The following is a 12,186-nucleotide window of genomic DNA, read 5'->3' as shown; positions in this document are numbered from 1 at the left end:
CGTATATATACATATACATATACATATACATATACATCTACATATACACACACATATATATAGATATGTATGTGTCTATGTATACAATATTTCCTTCCTAATTCTTCTACAGCATCATGTAAATGGTAGTTAATATGGCTATAATATGGCTCTTTAGCATCGAAAAATATAACAACGAGAGGATATATACTTCAAACGTGTGTATTTCATTTTAACCAAATTTTTGATAACTTTAACTAAATAGTCACATATCGACGAGGTGGCAAGGGAATCAACGTGAATGAATACTTATTATGTCTTTCTGCAACGTTTAATCAAACAAATTCAAATAATATATTTAGTTTTCATTAATAAACTAATATAATTGATTTCTTTTTGGCTAAACAGAAGTTAGTCATTGCTTAAAGCTCTCTCTCTCTCTCACGTTTTTTGGTTTTGTAAGTAAAATTCATTTTTGCAGAGACAAAGAACAAAACACCGACGACCATATCTCACACTCTCTTCACTCCATGGCTTGGTCATATGTTTTTTTTTATTTGTTTCTTTGCAATTCATATTTGTTTCTTCGCTAGGAGAGGTAATCGAATTTATTTTCTTTTTCTTAAAAAATAGATTTTCTGATTTTTATTACTAAATTATTGTTAGGTAATAATTGGTGTTAATATGTTGAGTTTGTATGGTTCTGGTTTTTTCTCTTTCAAAATGCGTAATTAATAATTAGTAATAGCTGTAAATAATTTATTGGGTTTCCATGATCTAGTTTTCTGCACAACACAATAATCATGTTTAATATGGGCCGTCTTTCTCTTTGCATTCAGGATTTTTTTCATTATTTTTGTAGTTAATAATCGTTAATTATTGTTATAAGTAGCCGTCTTCATCTTTTGTTTAGGATTTTTTTCTGGGATTTTTTCTCATTTTGATGGAAGTTGTTATTTAAACTGCAAGATTCTAATTATCACGCTCTTTTTTTAAATTATGAAAATAAATAAAATAAATTAGGCGACAACAATGGAAGGGTATTTGGGTAAAAAATTAGTGGTTAATAATATACCAGGACTATTTAGCTAAAACTTTCAAAATGTTGGTCAAATTGTTAATAAAACATTTCAATATGACTACATTGTTGATTAATGATGAATGATATTTTGGTACTAAAAAATTTCTCTCTTACACTCTTATGTTATGCTCATAATTTTGGAATAAAAGAATTAATGATTTTGATAAAAAAAAAAAAAAAAGTTCTAAATAGGTGACGGGGAGAAAGGTGAGGTGTGACTAAAATGCCAGCCGAACAAGTGATGAGGTTGGATAGTCCAACACTGTGTACGGCTCTAAATGGAGTAAGCTCATGTTAGAAATCTCACATGGAAAAAAGAATGAGAACTAATAAGGTTTATAAGGGTCATGAGTTACTCTTCTCACTGTCAATTGATTTCGAGATGAAACCACATGATATTTTCACATGGAGGTATCAGAGCCCACTAAACCCAAACGGATAACGACGGCACAAGATGATGAGAAAATTGGTAAATAGCCATCAGGGGACTGTTAAGAATCTCACGTAAAAAAAAAAGAATGAGAACTAATAAGGTTTATAATGGTCATGAGTTATTCATCTCATTGTCAATTGGTTTGAGATGAGACGCCATGATACTTTCACAGTTCAAAACTTCGACCTTTCACGTCAATGCTCTCGTAAATCGCAAGAAACCTCTCGGTCCTGAACTCCTCCTGGTGATTGACCAAGTCGTTGGGGTCTTGGTCGAGCTATGAGGCATTGACGAAGAGACGCATTCCTGCATAAATGTGGAAGCCATCGAGAATACAGTCATCGAAGGACTCGCGGGGACCAAAATTTGTGCGGTTGGGTATAGTCGTAGCGTCTATTTCATTGTGGCTTGGAGCTGGTAGTGGAGGTTCGTTATGTCATTTTCGTTCACTTGCCTTTTTCAGCTCATGTGTTCGTCTAGTTCTTGTTGGACACTTCTCGTACTGTCACTATTTTTAAGTAGCAAAGCGATTCCCCTATTTATCATCAATGATTAAAAAAAACTTAAACAAGATTCTAATAGAAATATTGAAAATTTATAATACAAAAAAAATAGACTGGAAATTACGTATGATTTGCATAAGTTGAATTAAAAAAACTGCTATATACAGCTTAGATTCTTTTTATTTTATTTTACTGATAAGTGAATTTCAGCTGGCACCAAGAGATATATGGACAATATATATTCTAAATCTTTTTAGCAGATTAAAAATGAGTAGTGTGTATTAACTAGAAAAATGCGTACAAAGTTATATATTTAAAGGTTCCATGGATAATTAGCCTAATTAAACATATAATATAGTCAATACGTAGTTAATATTTAACAAATTCCCACAAACCTCTAAAGGCAGTAATTTTTTTTTACCTATTAAATACAGAGTATTGAAACACAATAATTCCTTTATTAATTCAACGGTTACCAAAAAAAGAAGGAATAAATATAAAACTCCTAAAAAAAACCCCATAAGCTATTACCAATTCTACCGTCTGACCATTTAGGCCACACAAGACAAAGCACTTAACCGAGATTTAAAATTATTTTTAAAAAAAAAACACTGTTTAACCGTTCTACTATGCGTTACGTAAAAGATTCCATTGCAAACTTTTTTTTTAGACCACTGATGTGGGACCCTCTTACGTAGCGCGTTGTTGCGCTGACTCATAGAGTGGCCTCAGTAATAAAGTTTAGCAGCGAGGCGTGGTGTGACGAGGACTTCGAGCGGAGACGCTTTCAAGTTCAACAGCCCAGTGGTCTCGCCCATATCCACCGCTTCATCAGAAACCGTCGTGATTTCAAACCCATGAAGCAAAGAAGCGAGAACTAGCTGCGTGACTTGGATAGCAAACGATATCCCCGGGCAGATTCTCCGGCCAGCCCCGAACGGAATAAACTCGAAGCTCTGTCCCACGAAGTCGACGTCGCGGCCGCTCTCGAGGAATCGCTCCGGCGCAAACTCGTTGGGGTCCGACCAGACTTTCGGGTCTCGTTGGAGCTTCGAAGCGTTGACCAGGAGACGAGTCCCTCTGGGGACGTGGTAGCCGGCGATCGTAGTGTCTTGGGAAGAAAGGCGAGGGACTAAGAGCGGTCCCGAAGGGTATAAACGTAATGTTTCTTTTACGACGGCTTGGAGATAGGCAAGGCTTTTCAAGTCGGATTCCTTGACTCGCCTCTCTCGACCCACTTGCTGGTCCAGTTCTTGCTGGACTTTTCTTAGGGCGTTTCGATTGTTTAGAAGCAAAGCCAAACCCCATATCAAGGTCACCGTAATCGTGTCGGTCCCTCCTAAAATCAGACCCTTTGTCACGTAGTTCAGGAAAACAAAATTAGCTAATATATATATGTAGAATCATTTGCACGGTGGAAATTAATGATACTCTAGAGGATAAACGATAAATTATTAACACGTATTATATTTATTTAATATATAATATTTTTAATACATAGCATATATTCGTCCATATTGATTCCCTGACAATGGAAAGTAACGTGCCTGTACTTTTCATTGGCTTTATCCTATAATTGCTCTAGATTCATTGAAGATAGGAATATATAATGGATCCATCAAGTGGTACTGTGGTAGGGCCATGGGGTGGAAGAAAATTACAAATGTGAGAGAAATGAAAATCCTATTCATAGGACCTTAAAAAGTCTGGCGGAAAAATTAAAAAAAAATTTAAATATCAAATAATTAGCAAATTAATCAACTAAAACTAAAATAATTTTTAATTAGTAAATTTTAGATAAATAATCAATATTTTGTAATTTTAAATTTTTGGTAAATAACAAACATTCTGATTGAACATTTCAATCAATTTACGCGTGTAAATATTTAGTGACTATTTACCAAAAATTTATCAAGTGTTGGTTAAATAGAAAATCAAAACTGTAAATAAGACTATATATCTAATAGACCCTTTAAATATTTTGGTTCTGTAAAGAAAAATAAAAATAAAATTATGGTGCTATTTTTTTTTCTCTTGGACTATAGGAATAGAACAAATTAAAATTTCTTTAGTTTCAACACTATTGACAGAATAATAATAATAAAAAAAATTCTATTATGGTTATTCATGAAGTGAAAATTCTAGTATCTTTCCAACATTGTTCATCTATTTTTTTTTCTTTTAGGATAATAACATATATTTTAAATTTAAATTTCCATAATTTCGTGAATAATGTCGTAAGAACCAAAAGAAAAATTTCACTTCCATTAAACTTCTTATAAATGACCGGAAGTCTTCCTTCCGTTAAAAAACGGAACTTCTACTTAATAAAAGTGGAATTCCTTTCTTTGAATTCAACTTTTAGTAGCGATGCTAATTTGGAACTAGGACTAGAACCTGTTCCAAATCAGCATCAATGTTAGAAGTTGAATTCAACAAAGAATGAGGATTATTTAGGATCAAGAGTACATACCAAGCATGTTGACTTGTTAACTATATCATTATCAAAATTGGAAATCTCTTGGGAGCCATCGTCATCGTCGTCAAGAAACGAAAGCATGACTCCCATGAAGTCGTTCTCAATTCTACTTCTCTTATGCTCGTCCAACCATCCCTGAGCCAGTTCGTCCAACTCTTTCCCCGTCCTTTTCATGTCTCTCTCGAACCCCCCAAAATCCAACCATCTTAGCCACGGAATCGCATCTCCGAGGACGTACGTTCCTGCCAGCCTAAAAAAATCCCTGATTGCCTCCCTGAACCGCTCATCTCCATCGTCTCTCTTCCCCACGACCATCCTCATCGAAATGTTTAGAGCCAATTCACTTAACCAGTCCTTCATGTCCACCAAAACCCCAGGGATCTCGGACATGTCCAGCCTAATGTTTTTTGTGACCTAAGGAAATTTTTTGGAATAAGACATTTTACAGTAGAATCAGTTCTTTAGCTAAATAGTCAATTAAAATTAATGAATTTATAGAATAGTCAATATTTGTTCAACATCGGTTAAATAACTATAAGAAAAAAAAGTGCAAGTGAAAAGTGTTGTTAATTTTTTTTTAACTCTGTCAATACATTTTTTTTTTAAGTGAGTAAATTATTAAAAGTTTTAGACTAACGTACAATAATCAGTAATGAAAAAATGAAGAAAAGAACATAGTTAAAAAACATTCTGCATGTATATTTTTTTATGTTCATTTAAAGATTATCAATTTCTAAAATTTCTATAATTATACATATATTTAAATTGAAACTATAAACAAAACCCTTATATTCCAAATGTAACTGTAAACAAATAAATAAAAAACTAAATAAAATGTTAAATAGAAAAATATAAATAGTATTGAAAATAACTGTTTTAACAGTCCGATTTACGAGATTAAAATTCAGAAAATTAGAAAAATAGTTAATTTAAACATTTGACATTGCTAAATAGCCAACATTTGATATTAATTAGGTAAATAACCGTAAATAATGACTGACCTAATATATAGAAGTGACTATTGATCTAAGATCTACGTCTTTAAATACATAAAAATGGTTATTTATCTAAGATTTACCAAACGTTAGCTATTTAGTAATATCAAAGGTTTAAGTTGCTATTTTCCTAATCGACCCTTAAATTTTTTTTTTTTTTATCAGTATTTGTGAAATAAAGTTTCAATATGAACTTTTTTTCTTTTTTAGTATTTTTATATATAAAAAGTAACATAAAAAAGAAAAGAGCCTCCCAAATTAGGTGTGAAACCCCAAAATATTAGTCATGAAAGAGTTAAAAGTTTTGTGACAAATATTTTTAAAGTTGAATCGTTTGTTATGTGTTACATAATACTTTTCTTCTTTTTGGTGTTTTGAATAATTTTTGTCTCAAGACAAAGATGAAAGAATTAATTCCCAAAATATTGCTCAGGAAAAATAATAATTCTTGAACAAGTTTATGTCATATCTGTATTAAGATGAATTATGGTGTGTGGTATATTGCTCAGGAAAAAAATAATAATTCTTGAACAAGTTTATGTCATATCTGTATTAAGATGAATTATGGTGTGTGGTATATTGCTCAGGAAAAAAATAATAATTCTTGAACAAGTTTATGTCATATCTGTATTAAGATGAATTATGGTGTGTGGTATATATATATATATATATATATATATATATATATATATATATATATATATATATCAAAGCTTTATGTTGTCTAATAATGTGATATATGTATATATTAGTTTTATATATACATATATTGGTTATAGCATACCTTCTTACGTTACAAAATAAGGTCATAAATACGTTTTACTTTCAGTAGTGTAATTTTCCTGATTTATAATTGGTATGTAAAAATATATAGTTTTTGTCTGAGAGTTGACGTTTTGGTTTAATACATTATATTATGGCACAATTAAGATTTCTAAAGAATAAAAAACTATGTATATGCATGCAGTGAGTATATGCATGTATTACGTGTAACTATGTATGTATAGTTTTTATTTGAAGATTAAAGGTATATGTTGAAGTTAAGAAAAGTCAAAGATTTGGTTTCTAATTCTATACTATACGATTATAGAGAATTGGTTTTAAAATTCACTACCTATATATATTCAATACGTGCTATGTAGAAGAGGTATCAATATTACGTCAATAAATATTGATTGAATTCATTCTTAATGGGAGTCATGAAGTGATCCCTAATTTCCCGCAACCGATCAGTCAATCTATTCAAATTTTTTAAACTTTGAATAATATCACAAATGAGAGAATAATCTGAAGTTTTCTCGTCACTTTTTCTCCAACCAAAAACTCTCTCCCTTTCTCTTTGTTTTCATATTTTTCATCTCTGATAAGGAAAACAAGAAAGAAAAAAAATAAAAACCCTACATGCTACTTACCAAATAGCCTTTCTCTTGTTTTTGGTGATCTAACAAAATTAGAGAGCAATCTTTTTACCATTTCGGAGGTTTTGAACCGAGTAGAGCATTTAAGCGGTTCACGATCAAATATCGTAATTTTCAACTTCAGGTGAGAACAATCTCACTACAGCACATATTAGTTTTAAATAAAATTATGATGAGTTTTGCGATTCATGACGTGGTTGTTTGATAGTATTATGTGGTTTTGTTAATAGTTATAAGCCACGTGATACATGTTACGATATGCTTAAGTACGATGATATGATTTATGAGTTGTTATATATATTATGCGATGATTACATGTCGACGTTTATAAATTTTAGCTTATGATATGTTATGATATGATAAATGATGATGATGGAGTAATAATGACATGTTTTTAAACTTATATGGCATTATGTATGTTGATGTTTGCACATGTCTTTATGCTGAGTAAATTTATGTATGATGTATGAGAAGCTAGTTAATGTTTTCTTGTTGACCTATGTTATGTTTCATATGCAATATTGGTAAGCTATGTCATGTTATTTTTTTTTTTTTAAGTTATGATCATGTCACGTCTGATGTTATGTATGATGGTTATTTATATTACATGTCATATTTGCATATCACCTAAATAACAAAGTGAAAAGATAAGTAAGAGAGTCGTACCGCCTCGAGTTACGGAGGTCTACAAGGAGAATTTCCCGAGCCGACTTACGGGCCCAAATGGGGAAATTTTTCATATGTTATAAGTTTATAAGATGGAGCAAAGTATGGGACCTTGCAACCCCATATCTTTGTTTCCAAAGTGTACACTGAAATTGGTACGACTACTCTAGGGGAGCCCCGAATAAAATATGATAAGATTTACGTTAAGAAAGACCATTTCACCTTTAGAATGAAAATACTAATAACCTGTTCATGCATTGCATCACTCATCTTGTTTTGTGAGTTTTATATTGTTCTCGCTGAGCGATAGCTCATTTCCACGAAAATTTTACGTATGTGCTGTAGGTAAACAATTTACTGCTAAGTGATGAGTATGGACCAGCGGCATCGATAGCAAGAGGATCGGGTTATGGTTGCAACTACGTAAGAAAGACTTCCGCTAAACATAAGATAAATTAGATTTAATATAATTTTCTAAAATAAAGTTTTAATATAGATTAAGTAGTATGTTATAGTATTGTATCATTTTATTCTTAGCTTGATTAACGAATTTATTATAATTTATTTTCTATTAAGTTGGTATTAAAATACCATTTTTCAAGTAAATGTCAAAATATTTTCAAGTTAAATATTTATCATGATCAAAGCTTAAAGTTTAGTTTTTATTCACTTATTTTGTTATACTGTTGACCAAATTATTTTTATAAGGACTAGTATGGTTTTATTGTTTTATGGTATTTTAGAATATATGTATTTGAAGAAAAGAAAAATAGAATCCGCGAATTTCCAGATTACGGTTTCGTAAAGGTATTATATGATAGAAAAAAAAATCCTCATATTTTTCATACATAATTTTGATAAGTAAAATAAGTAAGTAAAGTAAGACTGTCCGAAAAGTCGGGTCGTCACAGTTGGTATCAGAGCAACGAACCTATGACCCCTCTTCGCTATTCGATCGCACGGTTGTCCCTCTACTCAAGTAAGTTTAGTTACAATTTTTTTATTGAATTGAACTTAGTAGTCAAGTTTACAAAAGAGCTAGAGGTTAGGATGTTTTTGTTATACTATTGACAAGTAAAGACTTGTCTATTTTATGGATAATTGGATCGTGGTCCTTACCGATCAAAACTCTACTCCATTTTCCTTGTTTATAAGATGGTATTACTTTCTTTTCGTTTGTATTTATACACCTTTTTTTTATAATTTTTTTTTCTTCAATGGCTCAAAAGATGCCATCTTACGTTATGATTATGTCTTATTTCATGTTCAAAGGAAATCTTTTACGGCAATATGTAAATAATTTTTTTTTCGTGTGAATAGCAATACCAGCAGTGTGATATGAGTTGAGTTAGTACTCCTTTAGGAGTACTAAGAACACTATTTTAGTTTCATGCTCTGACAACTCGACCAAAGCTAGTGGTTCTAGACACCACTTTACTCAATCGGTTTAAAGCTCAAGAAACTAAGATATAGGAATCGAGGAACAAATACACCAAGGGAAGAAGATGCAAAAGGATGAGGGTGTTTTGAGCTGATTCGGATAAATCCATTGTTAAAGGGAAGTAACCCATCTTCCACCATCTTAGATTTTATCATATGTTACGAGTACCGAATATCACATGATCCAAGTGAAGGAGGAACGAGCCCAATTTTATAAGGCTCGGAAAGAAGATAGATGTCAAAACAAGGGTGCTGACGCTAATAAGAAGCCAAACCAACCAAATAACCACCAACTTAACCGCAACAATCAAGGCTTCAGGGCGCAACCCCAAGGAAATAGGAATGGGAAGAAAAGGACTCATCCCGGTAATAGGGGTAACGCCAACAACAAGGTTAAGATAGAAGGCATAAATTTTCCAATATGCAAGACTTGTGGAAAGATGCATCCTGGAGAGTGTCGGAGAGGAACCATGACTTGCTTCAAGTGTGATCAGCATGGTCACTTTCTCAAAGACTGTCCGAAACCAAATTTCGCTCAGAACAGACAGTATCAACAGCAAAATCAGAACGGATGACTCAACTACATGCCGATTGTACTAGAAGGGCAACAAATCTCCTTGGGTCGTCTAGAACCACCTCCAGCCACCCAAATTCCACAACCACAACAAGCTCGCATCTACGCTCACACCAACGCCGATGCTCTAGCAAGCTCTTCGAATGTGGTAGCAGGTCAGCTTCCTATAGCTCATTTGACGCTTTAGTATTGTTTGACTCTGGTGCCACGTATTGCTTTTTTCGTTAGAACTGACTAGGAAATTAGGCGATAGTGTAGTGAAAACTAATAAGGTTTTCAAGACGACATTACTGTCTGATGATGAGTTATTATCGGAGTACTGTCTGGAAGGAGTACCGATATTTATAGGTGGACAAGAGCTAAATAATTATTTCATTGTCTTAGAAATGAAAAAAAAATTTGATGCTATCTTGGGTATAGACTTCTTAGGCGGGAATAATGCAATGATCGATTGTCGCCACAAAATAGTAATCTTCAAACCGGTAACAGGAAGATGGTTCACCTTTGTAGGAAGGTCACTCAAGAAATCAAAGATGATAGTGTCAGTGTTACAAGTTAGAAGATTGATGAGTAAATGGTGTTATGGAATTCCTAGCGTGTTAGTGGACAAGACGAATGAGGTTGAAGCAAATCCACAAGATGTGCTAGTGTGAGGGAATATGTTGATGTTTTTCCTGAAGATCTCCTTGGTTTAGCGCCCGAACGTGAGACTTCTTTCGCAATCGAGTTGCTACCTGGAATAGGTCCAATTTTCAAAGCACCCTGTCGTATGGCCCCAGCCGAACTCAAAGAGTTTACAATCACAACTCCAAGAGTTGTTAGGTAAGGGATTTATCCACCCTAGTCATTCACCTTGGGGAGCACCCGTTCTATTTTTCAAAAAGAAGGATGGGTCTTTCCCCATGCGTATTGACTACTGAAAGCTAAATAAGGTAACGGTCAAGAACAAGTATCCTCTTCCAAGGATTGATGACTTGTTTGACCAACTCAAGGGGGCAAAGGTATTTTCAAAGATAGATTTGCGATCAGGCTACTATCAATTACGCGTCAAGGAGGATGACATTCCAAAGACAGCTTTTCACACCCGCTATGGTCAGTACAAGTTCACTGTCATGCCTTTTGGACTCACTAACGCTCTAGCGACATACATGGACATGATGAATAGGATCTTTAGTGACGTCTTGGATAAGTTTGTTATTGTCTTCATCGATGACATACTGATTTACTCCAAGAGCGCCGAAGACCACGAGGGTCATTTGCAAATCGCACTCCAGACGCTGATACAACATCAGCTGTATGTCAAATTCTCGACGTGTGAATTTTGGTTAGTGTGAATGGTTGGATAAAGTGCACTTTCTCGGACACGTGGTTTCTAAAGATGGAATCTCTGTCGATCCTTCCAAGATAGAATCCGTGAATGGTTGGAAGCCACCTCTAAGTGCGACTAAGATAAAGAGTTTTCTTGGTTTAGCAGGCTACTATAGAAGATTCGTGGAAGGATTTTCTACATTAGCTGCACCACTCACCGCCCTCACGAAGAAAGATAAGAAGTATGAGTGGACCAAGAAGTGTGAAGAGAGCTTTCGCGAGTTGAAGATAAGTCTCACCACCGCTCCAATCCTTATAGTCCCTGAAAGTAGAGAACATTTGGCTATCTACAGCGATGCATCAAAGATAGGTCATGCAAAATGGAAAAGTAGTGGCTTACGCGTCGCGTCAACTCAAGAATCATGAAATGAATTATCGTGCTCATGATATGGAGTTAGCCTTAGTGTATTTTGCCCTCAAGATTTGGAGACATTGTTTGTATGGAGTTTGGTGTGAGATAGTAACTGATCATAAAAGCCTAAAGTCACTCAAAGGAGTTGAACATGAGGCAAATGAGATGGTTGAAATTGGTTAAAGACTATGATTGTGGTATCCATTACCATCCAGGAAAGGCTAATGTGGTACCAGACGCGTTAAGTAGAAAATAGGAGACTAGGCTATCGATGATGCGAGCATTATCTCCTCAATTAGTTGAAAAAGTCAACGATTTGGAAGTTGAAATTGTCTAACGAGGGTTAGCCAATATGACTTTGCAGTCATATCTTTTTCTAAGAATCAAAGAGGTGCAAAGGCGTGATCCTGAGATGTATAGGCTGAAAGATGACACACTAAAAGGTCAGGAGTCAAAATTTTTCATTTTGGAGAACGATGTACTCTTTTTCGATGGCAAGATCCCTGTACCCAACGAAGATGAGTTACAAAGGCAGATTCTGACCGAAGCTCATGAGACACCGTATTCGGTCCACCCATGTTCCACAAAGATGTACCAAGGCCTCTGAGAACACTTATAGTGGAATATAATGAAGGGCTAAGTTGCAAAGTGTCATTAAACGTTTTACATGCTAGAAAGTGCAGGCCGAACATCAACGACTAGCTGGAGAAATACAGCCAATCAAGGTTCCAGAATGGAAGTGGGAACAAATCATAATGAATTTTGTTGTTGGGTTACCTTAGACGGTTGAAGGTTATGATGTTGTGTGAGTAATGGTGAACCGTTTGAGCAAGTCTGCCAAGTTCATCCTGATGAAAGTCACGTACTCCGTGGATAAGTTAGCTGAGTTATACATTAA

General features: G+C 34.1%; 1 protein-coding gene across 1 annotated transcript; it reads right to left on the bottom strand.

Annotated features, from left to right (window-relative positions):
• Positions 1–2,394: 2,394 nt before the first annotated feature.
• Positions 2,395–4,882, bottom strand: LOC149392238 (demethylepipodophyllotoxin synthase-like). The gene is made up of 2 exons (XM_089620361.1): positions 4,470–4,882; positions 2,395–3,348 (listed from the first exon to the last, which is right to left on the bottom strand). The coding sequence occupies exons 1-2, from the start codon at positions 4,863–4,865 to the stop codon at positions 2,725–2,727; spliced, it is 1,020 nt and encodes a 339-aa protein (XP_089476487.1). The 5' UTR covers positions 4,866–4,882; the 3' UTR covers positions 2,395–2,724.
• Between the last annotated feature and the right edge of the window lie 7,304 nt (positions 4,883–12,186).

This window comes from Urtica dioica, chromosome 7, assembly GCF_054948205.1.
Source record: "Urtica dioica subsp. dioica isolate 48M chromosome 7, U.dioica_male_clone48M_v1_H2, whole genome shotgun sequence".
In the NCBI taxonomy this organism is placed as follows: domain Eukaryota; kingdom Viridiplantae; phylum Streptophyta; class Magnoliopsida; order Rosales; family Urticaceae; genus Urtica; species Urtica dioica.
The sequence above is the reverse complement of the archived record's forward strand: the minus strand, read 5'-3'. Positions and strand labels throughout refer to the sequence as shown.

Bases quoted from the DNA above. Each gene is read 5' to 3' on its own strand.
- LOC149392238 (XM_089620361.1), bottom strand. From the start codon at position 4,865: ATGTCCGAGATCCCTGGGGTTTTGGTGGACATGAAGGACTGGTTAAGT. The intron at 3,349-4,469 runs GTATGTACTCTT...TACGTGACAAAG, and splicing joins TTAACAAGTCAACATGCTTG to GGTCTGATTTTAGGAGGGAC.